This window comes from Bubalus bubalis, chromosome 1 (assembly GCF_019923935.1).
Source record: "Bubalus bubalis isolate 160015118507 breed Murrah chromosome 1, NDDB_SH_1, whole genome shotgun sequence".
Classification (NCBI taxonomy): domain Eukaryota; kingdom Metazoa; phylum Chordata; class Mammalia; order Artiodactyla; family Bovidae; genus Bubalus; species Bubalus bubalis.
In genome coordinates, this window is record NC_059157.1 from 123,560,566 (window position 1) to 123,585,194 (window position 24,629).

General features: G+C 41.9%; 1 protein-coding gene across 2 annotated transcripts in view; it reads right to left on the bottom strand.

The window, feature by feature from the left end:
* TPRG1 (tumor protein p63 regulated 1) overlaps positions 1-24,629 on the bottom strand; it is a 239,388-nt gene that overhangs the window by 186,524 nt on the left and 28,235 nt on the right. Inside the window, exons 1-2 of one of the 2 annotated variants that reach the window (XM_044943648.2) lie at positions 15,415-15,457; positions 11,260-11,322 (exon numbers count right to left, since the gene is read on the bottom strand). The exons of the other annotated variant lie outside the window; for it this stretch is intronic. Coding sequence (XP_044799583.2) covers positions 11,260-11,292 — 33 coding nt within the window. The 5' untranslated portion in view covers positions 11,293-11,322; positions 15,415-15,457. Of the gene's footprint in view, positions 1-11,259; positions 11,323-15,414; positions 15,458-24,629 lie in introns of those variants that run through there. 2 annotated transcript variants of the gene reach the window in all.

Consider the following 24,629-nt stretch of genomic DNA (forward strand, 5'->3'; position numbering starts at 1 on the left):
CCAGAAGGGAGGGGGAAGGTTATAGGGCAAACTGCCTTTCATCTCTGTCCTTGCGGACTGACAAACAAATCTCCGCAGACATCAGAGCTTGTGACTGGGCAGGAGACGTCACATCGTGAATCAGAACCTCAGGCAGCTGCTGTATTCCCTCGATACCGCCTCTCTCTGAAAACTTTCCTTCTGGAGGCTGAACAAGGATTATTCTAGTCTGTGTTCTAGGACAGAGGAACTTGGAGTTGAGTTTAATTGTCACAGACACACGATGACCATCTTTTCAGCACTTTGGAGAACTGGCCACCAACACCCACTGATTGCTGCCATCTGTTGAGGTTTCTTAACCTCCTGCCCAGCCCCACCTACTACAACCAGGCAGCAAGCAGAAGTCAGCCAAACATGTCGGCTAACTTCTGAAGACAGCGGCTTCCCCAAGTTCCTGCCTCCTTCCGCACTTGAGAATCCTGGATGATCAGCTCAGGAGAACTTCAGGTGCCCTACGCCTGCAGCCCCTCACCTCTTTACCTGGGGACCCTGTGCTCTGCTCTGGAATGTCTCAGAAGAAAAGGGCTCCCAAATAGAAGACAGCCCCAGGCCAACTGAAAAACAAGGAGAAATATCTCCAAAGGACGTTCCAGACTCTAAGTGCCCCGGTTTAAAAAGGGCCTTACCTTTTCACTTCCTTCTGTTTCTGTAGGCCTCTGATCTCACCACAGTCCAGGAAGGCAGGAGCCTTCCCTTCTTGCTACTTTGAAAGCTTCTGTGTTTTGTCTCCCATCATCCAAAATGCTCTAGCCCCTCTAAACTTGTCCTGTTCCTACAGACCTCCTTTTCTTCACTGCTAGAGTAGAGATTATAAGTGGATAGAAGTCAAGAAGATTCTGGAGGTTCAACTTTTTTTAATTAAACAAGGTCCCAGTTCTAAGGGCATCTCCCTGAGATGGGTCTCACTGCTAACTCTGCTCCACCCTGAGCAACACACCTCATTCCGTGGATAGAAAGGTAGTTAAGACCCAAGCTCTGGAGTCAGCAGACGTGGGTCAGATTCTGCCTCTGCCACATCCTAACTACTTGACCTTGGGTGAGTTGTTCAACCTCTCCAAATCTTAGCTTCCTCATCTATAGAATGGAGGAAGTATCTACATATCTCAGAGGGATGTTGTGCTCATAAAATAAGGCTTGTGAAGTATTTAAGCACAGTACCAATTCAAGGGGCATTAAATAAATGCTCGGACTCACTATTAGCATTAACAGAAATACCCTGCAGAAGACACAGCTCTCTAGAAGTAATTCTTGGTGTTACATTCTGGAGAAGGAAATGGCAACCCACTCCAGTATTCTTGCGTGGAAAATTCCATGGACAGATGAGCCTGGTAGGCTACAGTCTATGGGGTCACAAAAAGTCAGACACAACTGAGCCACTTCACTTCACATTCAGCAAAGCTGCAGAAACATCTAAAGACTCCAAAAGCTTTTCATAAATCCTGTTGGGACCTATCCCTACAATGAGATCCATTTTGCTTTTATTTGTTTAGTGTTTTATTCAGTAGGATCTAACTGAGCTTATAAGCTGTGGCAAGCTCACGGGAGGCCAGGAAGGTACGTATGAGATGCAGTCTCTGTCCTCAAAGAATTCAGAGTACATTGAGGATTCCATCCATAAGCAATTATAATGTAGTGGGATCTGTGCTTTAACCTGGGTAAACACACCATCCTGCAGATGCAGAAGGAGGGAGCCTGAGATCCGATACATCTTGCAAGGCATTGTCAGTCCTTCATGCTCTAACTCTAGCCTTCCTAGCAGTGTCTAATCCAAGAAATAATTGTCTTCCTGACAGTACACTATGGTATATCAGATCTCTAATCGTGGGCACTGACTATGCTCTCTTAATGCAATGTCCACCTGCCTGGAAAACTACCAGCATTCTAAGTTTCTGCCTAAAGATAGCAACCTGTGAGAAGTCTTCCTCAGTCACCCTAGAGAGACTTGAGGGCTTCTCCACAGCAACGGTGAGCTCACTGAAAGTTGGGGCAGCATACTTTTAGCTTGGTCGCTAGCACTTGACTCAGTGGCCGGTGCAAAACTGGCTTTCAGCAGGGACGGTGCACAAACAAAGAAACCTGCCTCTACGCACCACGCTCCCCAACTCCTCGCAACCAGCACTGCCCGCATTTCAGCCAGTACAGGGAAGAACCAGCCCACTGAACCAAGGGTCTCCTGCCACCCGGATCCATTACAGGGACTCTAGACTGTTACAGAAAAGTTTCTGTTGTCATCCGAAGTTTCTTTCCTTTTAATGCCCACCAGTTTGGGCCTGGTTTTACTCTTTAGAACAAAGCAGAATAAATAGGTTCATATTCTCTTCAACATAGCAACCCTTCAAATATATGAAGATATCAGACAAATATAATATCAATATAAAACCCTCATTTGTGTTTTTTCCTTTTCAAACACACACAGCTAATTAAGTCATCATTAACACACATTTTTTAAGTGCCTAACATATGCTGAGTACTTCATAGAAGCTTTGAGCATCATAAATTTAGTCTGGATATCTTCAACACCACCAGCATATACATATCTACGTTTTGATTTATTTCATCGTGTTGGTTTCATTTCTGTGTTCTAGGAATCCTAGATCATTTTAGATACTCATGCCTCACTATTATTATTAATATTGCACTACTTTATTAAAAATATATGCTATGTATACATTTATATAGACTTCTTTTTAGATACTCATATTGAGCTGAAAAGGTAAGTGACCATCTTGCTTTTTTACAGGTAATGAGATTGAACCATCAGAGATTAACCCTTGTTCAATGTTATCTTGCTGATAGGGGCCAGAGACAAAGACAAGGTCAACGCAGCCTCCCTCCAAGGCCAGGGCTCCTTCCACTGTATGTACAATGCCACTTCTTGGTGTCAATCTGCAGCATTTACTTTTCATTTTAGTTTGGTGTCATCTGCAAATTTGGACATTTCCCCTTCTAGAGAACCTTTGAAATCATGAGTGAAAAATATTGGCCAGAAAAAAAAGGCTTCAGTCCTTGCCAGAGATCACTTTCTAGCTGACATGGAGCTGTTAGCAACCCTTAAGAGACATTTTTATTACCCAACTGTGAAACCAGTGAATACATGACATGATCCTGCTCATATGTCACCGTCTTATGCAAAAATCACTTTACAGGAGGCAGTGTGAAATCTGTTGCTAAAACTTCCTCACCCTACTGATTTATCAATGTAGTGGCACAATAAGAAAAGGAAATGTGGTGTGTCTAGCACGACCCGTTAGTAGTAAACTTGAATGAACTTCTAGCGATCAGAGCCTTTGCTTCAAAATGCCCACGAATCAATTGTGTAAGTTTCCAAAATTTCAGCAGGAACTTAGATAAAACTCATATTCCCATCTTCAGTGTTTAGTGCTGTGTTATGATGCCAAGTAAACCCCTTTATTCACAGGGGAAACCATTGTGAACTTGTCAGAATATGATCTGTTCCCAGGGCTGTTGACAAGCCTCCTCAGTGACACCGCTGCTCAGTTTGATGCAGAATGTCGCACTTCCTCATTTTGGTACACGATGTTGCAACTGTATTTCATGCACCTTTTTCTTTCATTGCTTATATGTCACCTGTCAGGCTGTTTGGCTAAAATTTCCTAACCCCCAAATTAAAGGCTAAAAGTGACTTCAAATGATAGGAATAAATTGTTGTCTAAGAGGTATGTGGATCTCAGAAGTTCACTTACAGGAAACAGCTTTCTTGCCCCTTGTATTCCCAGTGCCAGGAGCATAGTAAGTGCTCAAGATGTGTTTGTTACAGCAAATGGAGAGGAGATGCAACAACTTCAGACCAAAAAATAAAAGCATGAAAATATGTATACCTTTAGGAGAGGGAACTCAAAGTTTTAAACTCATACTAAAATGTGTATGACTGATATGAGAGACTTTCTAGACACTAGGTCTTGTTGGAAGACTGTAGGAAGAGTTCCGGAAGATTTTTAAAGGAGGATGGAAAAGCCTCAGAGAGAGGAAAGGGAAGGGAAAAGTGAAAGGGCCAGGAGCTACCCTGAAAGCAATGAATAAGTTATAATGTTGGAGACAGAAGACCAAGGTTCAAGCTCTGTGTCTACTGTTAGCTGTTTGCCATTGAATAAGTTTCACACCTTAACAGAGCCTCAATCTTGAGGGACGTGACAGAAACACGAAGTCACATCTCACAGAAGTGTGTGAGCATCTAATGAGATTAAAAATATGAAAGTACTTTATCAAATCAGCATCACTTACACCCAAATCTGTGTTGGGGTCCACCTGAATAAAAGCAGTGGGATCACAAGAGTATTGAGAGGATGGATTAAGAGATTGCTATGTAACTGTGAGCTTTCAAGCAAACTTGAAATGTTTCCCACTTAAGAAAAACATTGAGCCTTACCAGGTTGAGAAGCCAGTACTTATGCAATATTGGAGCAACTGAGAGATATAACCATACAAGCATTCCTCCAGCTCCAAGTCCTCTAGTCAAATAAAACTGAGCACATCCTAAACTGAACCTAGACTTATTTGCTGAGAACCAGCCATCCTGATTCTGTTACTGATAGAACTGTATCTTAAGGCACTTAAGCCTGAAATCTGTATCTTGATTGTTAACTTTCTACCAGTCTAAGGACAGTAGGGGTGGACAGAATTGATGCATGTAACTTTTATCCTGAGACATCTTTTCTCTGCTGTGAGCCCTAATATTCTCATCTGTTGAATGGAGACAATTCCACCTGCCTTACTGGGTTTTAGCATTTTATGAGAATGAACTGATTCATGTAAAAGTTTTTTTAAAACTGTAAAATCCTTTGAAAATAAAAAGGTACTTTTTAATATTTGCAATAGTGTAAGACTAATCCTGGGCTTTCCTGGTGACCAAGTGTGATAAAGAATTCACCTGTCAAGCAGGAGATACAGGTTCGATCTCTGGGTTGAGAAGTACCCTGGAGAAGGAAATGGCAACCCACTCCAGTATTCTTGCCTGGGAAATTCCATGGACAGAGGAGCCTGGCAGGCTACAACCCATGGGGTTGCAAGAGAGTCGGACATGACTTAGCAACTAAATAACAAGACTAACCCTAGAGACTGACTTTGTCTAATCTGCACAAAGAAAACTGAGCCCAAAAATCTGCCATTTAGTAATACCAAAAGATATTGGTTCAAAAAACTCTGAGTACCACTTGGGTAATTGTTCCACTTGTTGTCTAGTTAAATAGCTTGAATCTACGGAGTTTTGATGCTGAAAGAATTAAGGAAATCATTACCACATTAAAGGTGTAAAAAATTTTTAAATATATTAATGAGGTGGTGGGAAGTGTGCTGACAGTGAAGTCGGTCTGAAAGTGTTTGGTTTCCCTAATTAAACGGAGCTAATGAGTTTCTCCACGGAGCCTGAGCACTGGACTAAACAGTCTAACAAGCCTTGGATTTCTGTGATCTCAATAAAAAATGACCAACTGGCAGCTGAAAATAACCTGCGTCACGGAATGACTCATTCTTCACACCTTTGGGTGGAAGCTCTGCATCAGAAGGCAGAAGGAACTTGCAAGCACTCTGCGGGGCTGAAGTCAGATCCTTTAGGGTCTCCAGAAGTGGCAGACACCTCATGACAAGGGATCTTAACATCATGTCACAATGAGGCAAGGAGAATCACAAAGTGAAAGCTACTCTAGATCACAGATCAGGGCTAGGAAAAACTTACAAAGAGGGGATGGAGTTAAATTTAATCAACATTCATTGAGCCTGGAGGTGCAGAGTAGTATCAGTTCAGTTCAGTCGTGTCCGACTCTATGCGACCCCATGAATCGCAGCACGCCAGGCCTCCCTGTCCATCACCAACTCCCGGAGTTCACTCAGACTCACGTCCATCGAGTCAGTGATGCCATCCAGCCATCTCATCCTCTGTCATCCCCTTCTCTTCCTGCCCCCAATCCCTCCCAGCATCAGGGTCTTTTTCAATGAGTCAACTCTTCGCATGAGGTGGCCAAAGTATTGGAGTTTCAGCCTCAGCATCAGTCCTCCCAATGAACACTCAGGACTGGTCTCCTTTAGGATGGACTGGTTGGATCTCCTTGCAGTTCAAGGGATTCTCAAGAGTCTTCTCCAATACCACAGTTCAAAAGCATCAATTCTTCGGCACTCAGCTTTCTTCACAGTCCAACTCTCACATCCATACATGACCACAGGAAAAACCATAGCCTTGACTAGATGGACCTTTGCTGGCAAAGTAATATCTCTGCTTTTGAATATGCTATCTAGGTTGGTCATAACTTTCCTTCCAAGGAGTAAGCATCTTTTAATTTCATGGCTGCAATCACCATATGCAGTAATTTTGGAGCCCTCAAAAATAAAGTCTGACACTTTTCCCACTGTTTCCCCATCTATTTCCTGTGAAGTGGGACCAGATGCCATGATCTTAGTTTTCTGAATGTTGAGCTTTAAGCCAACTTTTTCACGCTCCTCTTTCACTTTTATCAAGAGGCTCTTTAGTTCCTCTTCACTTTCTGCCATAAGGGTGGTGTCATCTGCGTATCTAAGGTTATTGATATTTCTCCCAGCACTCTTTGATTCCAGCTTGTGCTTCTTCCAGCCCAGCAATTCTCATGATGTACTCTGCATATAAGTTAAATAATCAGGCTGACAATATACAGCCCTGATGTACTCCTTTTCCTATTTGGAACCAGTCTGTTGTTCCATATCCAGTTCTAACTATTGCTTCCTGACCTGCATACAGATTTCTCAAGAGGCAGGTCAGGTGGTCTGGGATTCCCATCTCTTGAAGAATTTTCCACAGTTTATTGTGATCCACACAGTCAAAGGCTTTGGCACAGTCAATAAAGCAGAAATAGATGTTTTTTCTGGAACTCTCTTGCTTTTTCCATGATCCAGTGGATGTTGGCAATTTGATCTCTGGCTCCTCTGCCTTTTCTAAAACCAGCTTGAACATCTGGAAGTTCACAGTTCACGTATTGCTGAAGCCTGGCTTGGAGAATTTTGAGCATTACTTTACTAGTGTGTGAGATGAGTGCAATTGTGTGGTAGTTTGAACATTCTTTGGCATTGCCTTTCTTTGGGATTGGAATGCAAACTGACCTTTTCCAGTCCTGTGGCCAATGCTGAGTTTTCCAAATTTGCTGGCATATTGAGTGCAGCACTTTCATGGCATCATCTTTCAGGATTTGAAATAGCTCAACTGGAATTCCATCACCTCCACTAGCTTTGTTCATAGTGATGATTTCTAAGGCCCACTTGACTTCACATTCCAGGATGTCTGGCTCTAGGTGATTGGTCACACCATCGTGATTATCTGGGTCGTGAAGATCTTTTTTGTACAGTTCTTCTGTGTATTCTGGCCACTTTTTCTTAATATCTTCTGCTTCTGTTAGGTCCATACCATTTCCGTCCTTTATTGAGCCCATCTTTGCATGAAATGTTTCCTTCGTATCTCTAATTTTCTAGAGGAGATCTCTAGTCTTTCCCATTCTGTTATTTTCCTCTATTTCTTTGTATTGATTGCTGAGGAAGGCTTTCTTATCTCTCCTTGCTATTCTTTGGAACTCTGCATTCAAATGGGAATATCTTTCCTTTTCTCCTTTCCTTTTCACTTCTCTTCTTTTCACAGCTATTTGTGAGGCCTCCTCAGACAGCCATTTTGCTTTTTTGCATTTCTTTTCCATGGGGATGGTCTTCATCCCTGTCTCCTGTACAATGTCATGAACTTCTCCATCCATAGTTCTTCAGGTACTCTATCAGATCTAGTCCCTTAAATCTATTTCTCACTTCCACTGTATAATCATAAGGGATTTGATTTAGGTCATACCTGAATGGTCTAGTGGTTTTCCCTACTTTCTTCAATTTAAGTCTGTATATAGAGACATAAAAGGTATACCTCTGCTCTCCTCAGACAAGCTTTCTAACAAGTTAAGGAAGTAGATACAATTTTTAGAAACTAAAAGACAATTTAGAGCATCCTCAGTGCCTCCATGGTTTCTCCAGGTATAATCAATCTCTCAACATAGATTATAAAGCCATTTAAGATATAGCCCCGCCTTGAGCTTCTCAGACATGGTGTCCTTTCAGATCTGTGTGTGTGTGTGTGTGTGTGTGTGTGTGTGTGTGCACTGCCCCCTTTGCCTGAAATGCCCTGTTTTTGCCTCTGGCCTTGGAGAACCATCCTTAGTGGGGCTGCTTAGTCTGTGAAGCCCTTCCTGATCACCCTTTCTTGTCACTCTGTTGCTCACAGTTCCTTAAACTCTCCAAACTCTTTCCCGCCTACCAGACTTTGCGCTTTCCCATCTCTCCCATTCTTATTCCTACTCAGTGCTCAGGTGTCCACTTAAACTCAGCACAGAGAAGCATTGCTTGATGTCCCACAGCATCTAAGTCAGGGTCTCGTCTTATTTTCTGCTAGAATCCTGTTTTCTTCCTTCATTACACTTATGGCAGCCTTTAAGTGAGTAATAAATAATAAATTGTGGCTTAATGTGTTTGCCGGCTTCCTTGTGGCAAGAATGGATTATTTACCACTACCTCCTGGCACATACCACTGTGTCTCGCACACAAATAATTTTTAAGAGAATGAATGAATTTCTCCATGTTACCTTGATCCTCCAAAATACCTTAGAACATTGAAAGAATATTATCTTCCAGTACTCTGGTGTCTCAGTCACTGCGCAAGTGATTCCTGCCTGGAGCACATCCAGTAAAACTTATAAAAATTTCTGATTTACAGAATAGTTGCACAATGAGGGTATCAGCCTCCTTGAAGTAATGATTTTCTCTGCAAAATGATGCAGATACCTGGAGGCATGAAGCTTCACTTCCCCACTGAACTGAAAGCATCACATGATTCTTTGAAAATTGCTGTCTATGAATTTCCCAAGGGAAGGCTTTTTAGTAAAGCTCCCTGAAGTCTGGTGAAACATCACTCATCATCAGGTAGGATCCAACCTGGTCCTATAACACGCTTTCTCCAAAAAGTGTGCTCTGTGTGATACGGACACACCTAAACAAGTTCGAGAAGAGGGGCCAGACTAGAAAAGAAAGGGACTCAATGCTGTACCAGACAAGGACGCTGAAGGCACGGGAGGTGCTAAATGAGAGTAGAGAGTGTTTGCAGGGTGTCCGATAGCCTCTTATCGCTCAATTCAACTTTGGTTGTGTATCCCCGAGGAAAGGCTCCAGGTGGGGAGAGGTTTGTCTTTATTTAATATGAGGAAAAACTGTTTCACAGAGTTGTGCAGAAGAGAATGGGCTGCCTTAGAAAGGTCTGACATTTTGCACAGAAAGGATGCAAGACCAGAACAATAGAACAATGGAGGTTGAATCTGTAAGAGACATGACGTATCTGAATGAACAATGGGGATGGTATCGAACAGGTGATGAATACTAATGAGCATCATTGATTAGATCAGGTGTAGGCTTAGATATTTAACCTCCACAGCATCCTAAGCTGTGAGATACTCCTGTTACCCTCCACTTCGCAGATGAAGAAACTGAGGCACACAAAGCTTAAGCATGGGTCTTAGGTTACCACACCAGGAATGGAATCAGGATTCAAGCCCAGGTTCATCTGACTCCAAAGCCCATGCTCCAAAGACTGCTAAAATCCCCTGCAAATCTAATACTCTGTGACTTTTTTGTATATTGAGTTATCAAGAAAAAAATTAATAAACCAGTCTCTAATGTAACTAATGAAGCTGAGTCCTTTGCTTTCTCCCTTCCATTGTCCTCCGTTGTAATTCATATGCTTATGAGTACAGAGCATCTAACCGGGTTTCAAGTTTCCTGTGTGTCTCTGTGTGTATGTGTGCATAGATCTGACAGGGCTAGTTCATTTCAAGTAACCGAGTATGTCTTTGGACAGCTCTTGTCAAGATCCAATAGAAGAGCCAATTCCAAAAATATGTTCCTTTAGTGGTTTTTTAGGGTTCTCTGCTCTGCACGGATTGACAATGTGGTAACAAGAGACATTCTGGAGACTGGATTTAATGCAACCATATGCTAGACAGAATGAGAACCCATATTGCAGCAGACCAGCCGGTACATTTCCATGTTAACAGAAGCTTGATTGCAAATTACATTTAGTCTCAACAGCTCAGTTCACTGCACACAGATGCCATGGGGGACTGTAAAGTTAGCGAGATGTGGGGGAGTACGACTAACATTTTTTTTGAAAAAAAAAAAAAATCCTTCAGCTGATAGAATGCCAAGGAGCATCAGCGCTGATGCTGAAAAGAAAATGCTGCTATATTTGTTTTGCCAGGAAAGGAAAAATAATCATTGTCGCGAGTTGTTAGTCAAATTATGAATACGAGCTCGGCTGGTAATTGTCTGATAATACAAACAGTGATATTAGGGCTGTCAGAGCTGCAGGCACGGTTTGACAGCTAACATGTACATGCTCTCGAATGAGGAGTTGGTTCACTGATTCCAAAAGTTAAGCAGACAGAAGGGCGGGTGATGGAGGAGAGTTTCCCCAGGATCCTGGCTTTACATCCAGGACTGGATCTGGGTCAGCTTCCCAAAGTGTGGCCAGCATCTCCCCCATGCAGAGATAGATCTGCAGGATTATAGAAGAGGACAAAATAAGTCTGGGTTGCAGGTCTGTCTCTTACTTTCTGTGCAACCCCAGGTAAGTCATTTAACCTCTCTGGGCATAGGTTTTCCCACACCTAAAATGGGGTTGATAATACTCCAACAGGTCCCCTTCCCAAGGATATAGTGAAGCTTGTATGTGAGCATACAGTAAACACATGCGGCTCTATAAATGTTGGGGCTATAAGTTGCCTACTTGGCTGGGTTTCTTTTTGTTCCCATTTTAAGAGTCGAGCTGAAATGATTTCTTGTCCATTGTCTCATGGCTGGAGCAGAGTTTTTGTCTAGGCATGAGCACTTTTCAGTTAGAATCATTCATCTACTTTCTTTGAAGAGTCTAGACACCCTGCACCTCTCACCTAGAACCTATCATTGACTCTTTTATAACATTCATTTCCCATCAGGAAACTAGAAAGCTTTCATCAAATTCCATCAAGGATGCAGGATGCCTTTATTCTCTTCACCCTCCTGTTTTCCAGGTTCCAAGCTGCAGTAGAGACTATTCTGCTCAATAATACATGTTCTCCCCGAGCCACTAATTCCCAGAACCCGTTGCAGCTAAGAGTGGCCATGGGCTAGGTTCTGGCCATAGGAACATGAACAGGAGTGAAGTCTATGGCTCCCTAGCCTTACCTTTAATCTTCTTGCCTCATTCTCTTTCTCCATCCACTAGCTGAGTGGCAAATACTCAAGAACCTGCAGAAGGACAAAGTCACAGATGGAAGTGAATTGGGCCCCTGAATGACTGCCTGGAGCATAAGTCCCTGCCAATCTAGTCTAGGCTCTGAAGTGAGCAAGAAAATCTGCTCTCTTCATCCACTGAGGTTTATGGGTTGGTTGTTAAAATAGCTAGCTTGTCTTAAAACCCAAGTGGTCATCTATTTTATCTCACTATACAAAATGTGCTGTTACCAGAAACACAGTGAACATCTCATCAAATACATCCTGAACACTCCATGCCCTTCCATGCCTCCAAGCCTTTGCTTATATGCGATGTTTTCCCCTGCTTCCCTCATGCCCCTCAGCCCCACCTGTATGCTTTTCTACTGAGCAAGCTCTCACTTCCAGGGTTCAGCTCTGAAGAACCCACTCATATGGAGTTAATTGCTTGCTTTCTTTGGATTTTCACAAAATTTGTATATGCCCCTTGTTGGATTATGGGGCTTCCCCAGTGACTCAGATGATAAAGAATCTGCCTGCAATTCAGGAGACCTGGGTTCAGTCCCTGGGGCAAGAAGATCGCCTGGAGAAGGGAATGGCTACCCACTCCAGTATTCCTGCCTAGAGAATGTCATGGACAGAAGAGCCTGGTGGGGTACAGTCTGTGGAGTCACAAAAGAGTCGGACATGATTGAGCAACTGACACTGGTTGGCTTGTAGAGGTGTTATGCTTGACATATATCTCCCTCCTCTTAAGGCAGAGAATCTGTCTCATCAAACCCTTAATGAATGCATCTTTCCTCTTTTACTTCTATTTTCTTTCTTCCACTACCTGTGGGATTAGGTGCCCTGGAGCTGTGTCTTCAGCTTAAAGATGAAGGGGCACAGAGGCAAATGTAAGCACCTCTTAACTTTATGAGCTCTCCTCCTACAACTCAGGAAAAGAAAGATCACATCTTCCTTTCTACACATCCACCTTCTAAGGCCTGCACTTGATACCTAAAGAGATTTGAGGAAGAGGACTCTGCCCTGAAAAAAGTCCATAGAGCATGTGGTGGTTATGAAGGATGCCTCTATGAATGGAGGCCTCCTCCCTCTCCCTGATCATCCTGCCCCCCTCACCTTGTCACCCCACTGGGATCTCTACTGATGATCCTTCAAAAAGCAATAGGCAGTTACGGCCGCTTCATGTCTGAGTCCAGCTCAGCCTGTCAATCAGGGCTGCTTGGAAGATACAAATGTTGAGTTCTGTTCACAGCAGGGTGAGATGCTCACATCAAACACCGCTTTGTACCACTTAAGGACATCCTGCTGAGTTCCAGCTCTAAGGGAACAAGCTTGTCTTGTTTTTGTTTTTCCAGTGACTGTTGCTCTTGTTCCTTGTTTTGGTTTGGAATCTGTTTCCCTCCTACCACTTTGGAGTTTTCTGAGACTGGTTTATTTTCTTACCTTCTTCTATTTGTTACTTTGGGTTTTTATATATGTCGCTCTCACAGCCATCCACATAGGCAATAGCTATTTATTTTTAGTTAACTCCTAAAGAGTGCTAGGCGATTCTCCATCAGCAGTGAGGCAAAACAATGACAAAATTAGGGTCCTGGTTTGAGAATAAGCAACCCAGCTGAGTCCCAGCTCTAGCACCTGGGACTAATCACTTCAGCTTAGTCTCTTGGTCTCTAAAATAGGAATAAAAGTATGAATGTAGTTCCTCTAGACTATAAGCTCGATCAGAGCAGGGATCATACCCATTTTGTTCAAAATTGAACATATTCAGTGCTTGGTACGTTGTAGGTCCTCCATAAAGATTGTTCAGTGACTGACTGGCTGTTGCAGAGACCAAATAAGGTAATACACATTAAAAAAAAAAAAAAAAAACCTATAAATCCTATAGTGCTACACACAGGAAAGTGTCAGTATTATACAGATGGGGAGTCCATGGACTGTCCTCAAACTGAGAGCTACTTAGCTATTTTAAGATATTGACAGATACTTTAGTTAATGTGTTTCAAATATGCATTATATCCTTGGAGTGGCCCAAGGATGCAATTCAAATGGGAGACAAGGCAGAGAGGTAATTTCTGAATCTCTTAACAGAGATGAAGAAAAGGCAGCCTGTGTTAAAGAAGACTGTAATGTTCCTAAGCAGAAGAATTACACGTCAGAGGGGAACCTCATGCTCACTTGTTCTAGCAAAATAGGTTTTATTGGCTGGCCAAGGTCATTGGAATCTAGAGTTGGAGAAGAATTCTCTCAAAGGCACATTATTGCTTAACGTGTTTTATATTTATTTATAACCCCACCAAATCTGAAAAATGACTTATGGCAGAACTTGTCCAAACAGACAATCCCAGCTGACATTTGAGTTGGTCCCATCTCTCATCTCATAGATGGGGGAACGAAGAAACTGATGTGTCCAAGGTAACTCAGCTGGGTGACAGTCACTGCTAACTGCATTGCTCGGTAAATATGAGGGTTGATATTGACGCTTCGAAAATCTTCCCTAATATCCACTCTCCAGGAGTGACTCTGCTCTCCCTGATCTCTTTCATACAGATCTGGTACTGTAATATACTCATCACATCGCCCCTTCTCAATGCGTCCCTGTCCCAGCATAACCCACATGGGTTGTCGTCTATACCAGGTAGCAGTGGGGGAGGTGAGGAGGCTGGAGATACTGTCGTAGAACTGCAAGCCTGTGTACTGAGTGAAGTTCACTAAGCCTCCACCATAATATACTCAGTCAATACTGAAGAAAGTGAAAGAGAACAGAATCACCACTTCAGACTTGGGACAGAGAAATAAATAAAATATAGTCTCCAGCCCTTAAGGAGCTTAGAATTTATTGGCAGATATACACAAACGCACACAACTAGAATGTAATTTCAACATTATAAGAGACTCCAGTACACAGTCCTCTGAGAGCTCAGGCATTATGCTGGGATGTGGGATCAAAGAAGACTTCAGAGAATAGGAGATATTTGAACTGGGCTGTGAAACATGCATAGGATTTCCCCAGATGGCCAGAGTCAGGGAGAAGGGTGCTCTAAGGAAAGGAAATAACAAGTTCAGTGACCAAGAGGGGTGGACACATGTGACAATGATAGGGGGCTACAGTTCATCTGGGATGACTATCTAGCATCTTCCTGGAGATGCTCTGGGTAAAAAAAATATTCTATGGCCAATAATTATGGGAGATGCATCCTGTATTCCTATTTAGAAATTTAAAATGCATATTTGTCTATCAAAGGCTCTGAGAAATAAATTAGGAGGCTATGTAGCCAGTCCAGAGAAATACTGTGGAAGGCCTGAAGAGGGACTGTGGCAGTGTGTACAAAAAGGCATGTATGTGAGAGTGATTCCAGAGGACAAAGATCTAAGATGTACCAAATGCAGAAGAGGAATGGATTTAAGAGGATCTGGTTTTAGCTTGTTGGACTGAATAGATGGTAGCACAATTTGAGAAATTTTTGAGGAAAATAACACAGACCTTGTTTCAGTCCTGTTGAATGTGAGCTGACTATGGGGCAATCACATGAAGATGTTAGCAGATAGCTGACAATTCAGGTCTAGGTTCCAGAGGTGGTTCTGAAGTTCAAGAAGATGCTGGACAACATTATAACCTTTATGGAAAAGATCAAGCACTGGACAGGGCATTGGATTGGATAAGATCCAAGATCCCTTTTGGCCCAAAGCTAGTATGACATTATGGCCAGAGGGCCCTGCTGATGAATATAGACAGTCCAGTCTCTGCCTAATGATCAAGTCCAAGAGCATAATCTCTTGCAGCTGGTCATGGAAGTAATGACTGCAGAGGAGTTTGACATCGGCACACATTTCAATGAACAGAACTGGTTTTAAAAGAAATGTCTTTCACTAGTAAAAGTCTGTAATGACCCTGTAAAATGGCTCCATTTCTTTGATCCTGGCCTCACTGGGGAGAAACAATGGAAATACAGGATATGCAAGAAACATCATGGAAGCAGTGTGTTCCTTGCAAACTCACTTTATTGACCTTTCCTAGTATCCATGCAGCCTGGGAGAGTGGAGACAGCCCTGGGCTGAAAATCAGGTAGCCAAGGTCCTGACTATTTCATTAAATCACTTCATGTCCTTTGGAAAATTACCTACCTGCTATGTATCTCTATGGGCTTCCCAGGTGGCTCAGTGGTAAAGAATCTGCTTGCCAATGCAGGAGCCATCAGGAGATGAGGGTTTGATTGCTGGGTCAGGAAAATCCCCTGGAGGAGGAAATGGCAACTCATTCCAGTATTCTTGCTGGGATAATCCCATGGACAGAGAAGCCTGGAGAGCAAAGAGTTATAAACGACTGAGTGACTGAGCACACATGCAAATGTTTCTATGCCTCAACTTAACAAATCTGTAAAATACATTAAAATAACATTATATGCAATATTTATTCCTAAGTTTGTTAGAAAGGTTCAGTGAGATAGGTTTGTTTTGGGGTTTTTGTCTATTTAAAAGGATAAATTTTTTAAATTTTTATTTGAGTACAATGTTGTGTTAGCTTCTGCTATACAGCAAAGTGAATCAGTTACGCATATACATATATCCCCTTTTATTTTTTTTTAAATTTCTTTTTAACGAGCATAATTGCTTTACAGTGCTGTGTTAGTTTCTGCTATGCAACAACTTATAGCTCCTCAGCTATAAATATACATATATCCCCTTGAGATGGGTTTATTTTGTGAAAGATAATATTAGCAATGGAGACCACCTGTTCTAAATATACATCTTAAACTACTGGAGTCTCAAATGGCCCTGGACACTGAATCACAGGATAGACTCACTTTGCAGATGGGAAACCAAGTCCCAGGGAGGACAGGTGACTTAACCAAGATCAGACAATAGGAAGCTAAGCAGCATCAGCAGATAGGAACATGTTCTTCCTTCTAAGTACTGCTGCTGCTGCTAAGTCACTTCAGTCGTGTCCGACTCTGTGCGACCCCATAGACGGCAGCCCACCAGGCTTCCCCGTCCCTGGGATTCTCTAGGCAAGAACACTGGAGTGGGTTGCCATTTCCTTCTCCAATGCATGAAAGTGAAAAGTGAAAGGGAAGTCGCTCAGTCGTGTCCAACTCTAGCGACCCCATGGACTGCAGCCTAGTGCCTTCCAAATACCAAGAGCTGGGGCCATGGATGGAAAGAAACCATAGGCTAGGAAAAAAATGTAGTTGAGTAGCCAACCTATAGTATTCAGAACCCCAACCATTAAATCAAGTCTACGGCGCAAGAAAGCCAGCTAAAACAATTTGCCCCATATTTCTACAAAGTGAGCAATCTTCCTTTGTGTCAAACTGGGTTTGCCACAGCTGAATCTCTCTGACCCCTCAGCTCAGTGACTTCAGCAAAAAATAACATGTTCTATAATGGTGAGCATTTTTATATTGATAACTTCACTGACTAGATTAGACGGTTAGACATACGAACTTCACCTTCTCTTATAGATCTCCACTCCAACTCCAGAGGGAATGTTCTAGATGGAGAGCAATGAGCTGTGTTCTGATACCAAATATCTGTGGGAGGGTTTCCCACACCAACCCATTGTCCAGCTATCTAACACTAATGACTTAGGGTTATGGTGAACCCCACAGTTTAAGAGATCATTTCCACAAGACTGTCCCCAAGTCAGATGCCAGTTTTACCATGCATACTTCTGACCAAACAGTTATTAATTCAGGGGGTTCCCACAACCTTCTCCTCATGTTTGATAATTTGCCACAATAACTCACAGAACTTAGGAAAACACTACTTACTATCACAGATTTATTATAAAGGAAACAGGAATCACCAAATGGAAGAGATGCATAGGGCTACATATCGGGGAAGAAGCATGGAGCCTTTCTGCCCTTTGTGTGTGCTACCCTGTCAGTACCTCATTGTGTTCACCAGCCTGGAAACTCACCAAACCCCATTGTTTAGGGGCAATTATGGAGGTTTCCTAACATTGGCATGATTGGTTAAATCATTGGTCATCAGTGTTTAATTCAAGCTCCAGACCTTCTTCCTGTTCCAGAGGTTGGGAGATAGGTCTCAAAGTACCAGGAGTCTAATCATATCTAGATCTCTTTTCAGCAAACAGCTCCCATCCCAAAGCTATCTAGGGACCCCCAAACATCAGTCATCACATTGAGAAAAAAAAAAAAAAAGACATTCCTATCAACCAGGAAATTCTAAGGGATTTAGAAGCTCTATATTGGAAGATCAAAAGATGCTCTTATTACTTCTATCACTCAAGAAATTACAAGGGTTTTAGCAGCTTTATGCCAAGAACCAGGGACAAAAACTAAATAATGTATATTTCTTTTTATGCCATAGTAGCCACACTTGATTTAAGCAAGTGTCTCCTAACTGACACTTCTGGATCTGGTTCCTCTTTCAACTTTTCTCCCCACAATTGACATTGCTATCCTCCTGTAGTGTCACTGTTCCTCCCCCTCCCCAATTCCGCAGCACACAGGGCAAGATCCAAATCTTCATCTTGGCATTCAAAGCCCTTTTGGATCTGGTTGCAATCTGTCTTTCTAGCTTTATTTCTTCTACTCCATTATTTATATCCCACATCACTGGACTCATCACTGAATCTTGAATACATGTAGGCCTTGGTCTCACACTCTGGTAGACCACTCATCTGTTTCCTTTGCACTCTTATAGTCTCATGTCTTTCCTGTTTTCAGGCACACATTTTTTTTCCCCCATAATATTGTGATGTGTGTACTTGTGTACTTGTTCCACTTCCTTATTAGATGGTCCCCATGTCCAACCCCCACAGCACTCAGCTCAGTGCCTGGTAAAGTCTTAGCCAGAAAATAACATGTTAAGGGGGAAAAAAGGTGCATACATTGCGCCAAAACTAAACACCACCATACTGAAAAACAAAAACAAAACACCATTGGCTAAAGATAAAAGCATTTCCATGTAGCTTCAAATCAGAGCTGAGTAGCTGATTCTCCAGACAAGCACTTGGAAAAACCGTTTTACCTGTTCTCCCTCTTGTCTGTTCAGTTGCCTAAGTTGCTTTGAAGTCTGTAAAATGGCCAATATCTCCAATCAGAGCAGTGTTTCCTTTCCAGACAGGAAGACTGCTGCTAAAGAGAGAAGCCACGCTTGTTTTTGAGGTCTGGGCTGCAGCGGTGACTCATCCAGTAAAGCCAGAGGCTGTCTATTTTGATCTTTCTATGTTCAGAGTCTATTTACGGTTGTAATTTTCTTCCTCTCTCTTTCTCCCTTCCCGCCTCTGGTGACTTATCGGAATGGTCACACACATTTGACAAACGGAACCTGTATAAGGAGAGAGTGAACAGGATGGAACAGGCTTTCAGCTAAAGCCCAGGAATGAATGCTTGTGTTTACAGCTCTGATGATAGGGTTCCGGTAATGACTTGGCCTTTTTCTCCTTGATTGAATATTCCCCTGGGCCTGCCAGTCTGGGCTCCTGTTATTTAATGAGGACATTGGAGCACAACCTCAAGATGTCTGCAAAAATGACCTTTTCTTTGGGCTTATTCCAAATGCAAAGAAAACTAGAGCCCCAGTTTAGACAGGCACTTCTGGAATACAGCTTTGGAATCCACTCTTTATCCCAGAAACTCAGAAGCTTAGAATCACACTCTCTTAGAGCCAGAGCGAACCATAGAGATGATCTGGTTACCAGTTTTCATTCCGCTGATGGAGAAATTCAGGACCAGAGGAAAAAAGCAAGTCATCATAAATCACCAGGCAGGCATAGTCACAACAAACTCAGGCTTGGGACCTGAGACTCTAAGTTGTAGTCAGTGTACTTTTGAATGGGTCAAGATAGAAATTAACAGCTGGCTAAATGGTGGCTTACAGGATGGAAAAGCTTCTCTTAATTTCCCCTGTGTGGCACCATGGCAGCATTGCGTTCTCTTTCAGCTATGCTCACAATGAGAGACTAGTGGCACAAGCAAAGGAATTAGCCTTTAACTATAAACTCAGTGTCACAGCTTTAAAAGCCAATATAAAATTAGCATAAGAGTCAGTTGTGTGAAGTCTTAACTAGGACAACCTTTGAGATCCCAGATCTTCCTTACTCACTCTACATTTGCATTTTGGCTTTATCTGCAAAATGGGGAATTCACTTCCTGACTGTGAACATCCTTATAAAGTTTAAATGAGAAAACATTGTCAGTAAGTCCTTGATACTATAAAGCTCTGCTCTACTTGTGAAAAGGATTATTATTACGTTGTTAGACTCCTACTTATAGGATCTTTTTTTTTTCAATATGGTGATTTCATAGTCTGCTATGAAAGAGACCCCTTAATTCGAAATGAGAGAATTTGAAAATAATTTTTTGCTTCAGATTTTCCCCGTGCTCATTGTAGACTACCTGGAAATCCAGAAACATAATTTTTTTAAATCAACTATCTCATTACCCAGCTATAGCCACATGTTTTCACTAGGTCCAGATTATTATAATTTTGCTTTTTTTATGAGTTTTTTCCCCAGGTCATTTTATATATATAGTATATAGTTTGTAATATATATATTGCATGCCTTTCCATCAGAATGCATAATATATTTAAATAACAATTATTTTTTAACATTTAAGTAGTTTATTAGTGATTTTCTTAGCATAAGTTTAAAGATTGAATGCAGCCCAACTTGGAATTTCTCTGAGCCATCCTATAAATAGGGTGACCATATGTTCTCTGGTCCAAAACAGGGCATTTTCTTGGAGTAGAAAGTCATACTATTGATAATTATGGTGTGACAAAAAGCATAAATCTGAACTGTTTTGGGCAAAGTAGGACATATGGCCATGCTAAGTACAGTCATAAAGAATTTTAGAAATATCACTGTCCACAGGCAACATTACATAAGGTCAAAAAAATGCACACTCTAGAATCAGGGCATTTGAGTCCAAAATCGAGATCTACCATTGTTAGCAAAAATAACCGAATGGTGCTGAACTTCAGTTTCTTCATTTTAAAATATAAGCTATTACCTACATCTCAGATTTACCTGCGTTTGAGTAAGAATGTAAATGAAGGTCTGTTGTAGCTCAAACAAACTTGACAGTTCAGAAGGTTTTTTTTTTTTTAATGGTATTAATGCAATGGAGCTGGGTTCTCTTCACATCAGCATTCTTCATGGAGTGTCCTAAACAATTCACATTCTGCCTGAATATGCAAATGATTCCTCCAACCAGCTATAGGATAATAAAGAACTGACCTACACAAGGAGAATCTACATTTGCCCTTAGATGGATCTCATTACACTCCACATAAAAGGACAATTAGAGTTTTCTTCAAAGCTGTCCTTTAGCTTTATTGATTACTGGTTGAAGTATAGTTTGCAGTTCAGAAATCCTTTGACCATGTGAGTTCTTTATCCTCTGATGATATTTGGGTGACTGGGATTATACTTATATGGCCTTTTCTACCCCCTTGTTAAGAAAGAAAGCACAAAGAACATGAGTTTAACTTTTCCAAGTATCCATAGTATATTTGTTATTGTTGTTCAGTTGCTTAGTCACGTCTGACTCTGCAATTCCACGGACTGCAGCACTCCAGGCTTCCCCGTCCTTCACCATCTCCCAGAATTTGCTCAAACTCCTGTCTATTGAGTCAGTGATGCCATCCAACCATCTCATCCTCTGTCATCCCCTTCTCCTCCTGCCTTCAATCTTTCCCAGTATCAGGGTCTTTTCCAGTGACTTGGCTGTTCACATCAGGTGGCCAAAGTATTGGAACTTCAGCTTCAGCATCAGTCTTTCTAATGAATGTTCAGGGTTGATATCCTTTAGGATTGACTGGTTTGATCTCCTTGCTGTCCAAGGGACTCTCAAAAGTCTTCTTCAATACCATAGTTCAAAAGCATCAATTTTTTGGCTCTCAGCCTTCTTTATGGTCCAACTTTCACATCCATACATGACTACTGGAAAAACCACATAGCTTTGACTATACAAGCCTTTGTCAGCAAAGTAGTATCTCTGCTTTTTAATACATTGTCTAGGTTTGTCATAGCTTTATATAATTTCCAAATTCCTAATGAGGAACAATGCCTGAATTCACTGAAGCCTCGTAGTTTCCTTCTGGCAGGAAAGGAACTCTGGGTCCCAAAGGCAGTCAAATGGTTGTCTTTTAGTTGGGTTCTTTTCTCTGTGAATTAGGAGAGACTATGGTGCTTATAGTTGGGCTTCCCAAGTGGCTCAGTGGTAAAGAATCCACCTGCCAATGCAGGAGATGCGGGTTTGATCCCTGGGTCAGGAAAATACCTTGGAGGCAGAAATGGCAACCCACTCCAGTATTCTTACCTGGGAAATCCCATGGACAGAGGAGCCTGGCAGGTTACAGTCCAGGGAGTTGCAAAGAGTCAGACAACTGAGCATGCACCTACCGCCATGGTGCTTAAAGTCTATGAACTAAGGTGTCCAAGATCTGTACATACATCATCACCACAGAGATGACCTTTGCAGTGATGGCTTGATTACTGCATTGTGGATACACCTGTCCCTGCCATAAGCATCAAAGTATCATTTATTAGTTCAATGTCCAATTCAAAAGTTTCATTATCACTTTCATAAAGAGTACCTTAAGTATTCATCTTTATCAGCCTCCTTCAGGTATATGTACATTTTTCTTTTCTTCACAGTGCCTCACACAATACTTTGTACAGAAATAAATGTTTGATCAATACTTGTGAAATGAGCAATTAATTTCCATCTCCTCTCCATTGCACACTTGAAACAACCATACTGCCACTGCTGTTTAGTCGCTAAGTTGTGTCCAATTCTTATGACCCCATACACTACAGTCTTCCAGGCTCCTCTGTCTGCTTGATTTCCCAGGCAAGAATCCTGAGGTGGGTTGCCATTTCTTCCTCCAGGGGATCTTCTGGACCCAGGGATTGAACCAGCATCTCCTGCTTGGTAGGTGTGTTCTTTACCACTGAGCCACATTGAAAGCCCTGAAACAACCATACCTTTACAGTAACCCAAACTCTTTTACTTTCTCCCTCACCTGTGCTTTAGTGACAGGAGCAATAAACTAGGAATTACAACAACTGAGTTTAGATGAGAGTGAAGCTACAACTCTTTCCTACAGAAGAATTTCAATTAATAAATGTAGAAGGAATGAGAAAAACAGAAAATGGCCAGAATACCACAATAATCGTGCAGGCAAGCAAGATCAACCAAGAGATGCTAAAATTAGTTGGTGAAAGTTTGAATAGAAACATGGTATTTACATCTTCTCATTTACAGTGGAGAAACCCAGCAGATGCCATAGTTAGCAAGCGATCAAGGTTAACGATTCCAATAGTACCTATCAATGTAATCTGACATGCCTTGAGAAAAGTACGTCACCTCTGCAGTATTCTTCCCAAGTATGGCTTCAGTATACTAACAAAAAAACAACCGACAAGCCAGAACTGAAGGCTATCCTACAAAATAATTCACCAGTACTCTTCAAAAGTGTTAAGGTCATGAAAGACAAGGAAAAACTGTGAGGAACTGTTCCAGATGGCAGGAGACGAAGGAGACGTGACAGTGACAGTCATGTGGGAATCAGAACTGGATCCCGGGAAGGCAAAAGGACATTCATGGAAAAACTGGTGAAATCTGAACAGTCTGTACTTCAGTGACTAGTACTGCACCAAGGTTCACGGCTTAATACTGATTATTGTTCTATGGCTATATAAGGTGTGAATTAGGGGGAGTTGGGTGAAATGCCTATAGGAATTCTCTATAGTATTTTTGCAACTTTTTGCAGCTGAAATCATCCCCAAATAAAAGCTTAAAAAAATAGCTGAACTTGAGCGCTAACAATGCTACCATCCTTGGCATGTCCTTGGGTAAGTCACCTAACCTCTGGGACCCTCACCTTTCATCATCTCTAAAGTTAGAAGAACAGCCCTCATATTTTGTTAATGTGAGTTCAAAAAAGAGATAAGGGAACTAAGAGCACTTTCACAGTTACAAACTTCTTTTAAAAGGTCTTTTTATTATCATTTACCACCACCACCAACACCACCCCTCCCTTAGACTTTTCTGCCTCATCCAGCTAGGGTTGCTAGAACAATACAGGATGCCCAGTTAAATTTGAATTTCAGATAAATAACAGATTTTTGTACAAGTATATACCATGTGATAATTGAGATATACTTAAAAACCACATGTTTATTTATCTGGAATTAAAATTTAACTTGGTATCCTATGTTTTCATTTACTAACTCTAGCAGTCCTACCTCCACCCAACTTCCATACTCTGTCCCTTTCTTTAAAACCGCTCTTCCTTCCTTCAGTCTCTCTTTCTACAATGCCAGTGCTCTTGGCTCTGAGCAAGGATTCCACCTGTACGCTATGGCAGTCCATGCTCTGGGAGAAACCTATGAAGGTTAGTCAATAATGGGATTCTGACTCTGGCAAAGCAAGCTCAGAGGGAATGTACACTCAGAGGAATCTCCTCTCTCTGACTTGCAATTGTGAACATTTTTAACTCATTAGGGTATTTTTATGATTCACCCTTCACAGCAACCCAGTGACAGTCTGACGCACATTTTTAAGCCACAGGGAAAAATTGGAACCACCAATAGCCCAGATGAAAGACTACCTCTTGGGACTTGTGGTGTGGTGTGGTTTTGGGGAGGGAATGAGAAAAAGACAGCATTTGAACATAAAACTTGCACACACATCAGCTCACCATATGGGGAAGCATGACTGCTCTCTCTTCTCTGAGAAACTGAGGCTGAGGGAAGATGGAGAACTCATTTGCTATCAAACTCTTAAGGAAATGACCGTCTTTTTGTTTTAGGCCTTCCGCTGTGTTCACTTCTCTTTCCTCTTCCATAGCATCTGATCATCGAGGTTCTGCTCAAGGACCACCTCTTTTTATGAGTATTCACCCCTGATTCTCCAAAGCAGGTGTTTTTTTTTGTTTGTTTGTTTTGACTCGGCACATTACACTGAAAAGAATTAAGACCTTTACCTGAAGTACAGGCACATACATCCACATTTGATCTCCTTTTTTGGCTTTGAGGGTCAAGACTGTGTTATGTTCATGTCAAGATTCCCTATAGTGACTCCAAAGGTAAAGGCTTTCTAAACTGGGGGTTGAGAGGCCAAGTCCTGTTCAGATTAATCAGAAACTTGGCCCATTGGTAATAGAATTACTTCTACAGGTACACTTTTAACATCAGTAAATAGCGCCTGTTTATTCACATATATAATTGCCTACACAGTTTCTAAGAGCCTTCCAGTTTGACTTACTGTGCTCCAAGACCTTGATGTCTGAAGGAGCAGGCCTCTAAGTAATGGTCTTGTGCTGTAAAACACCTTCCTGGCTACTGATAACAACTTCCC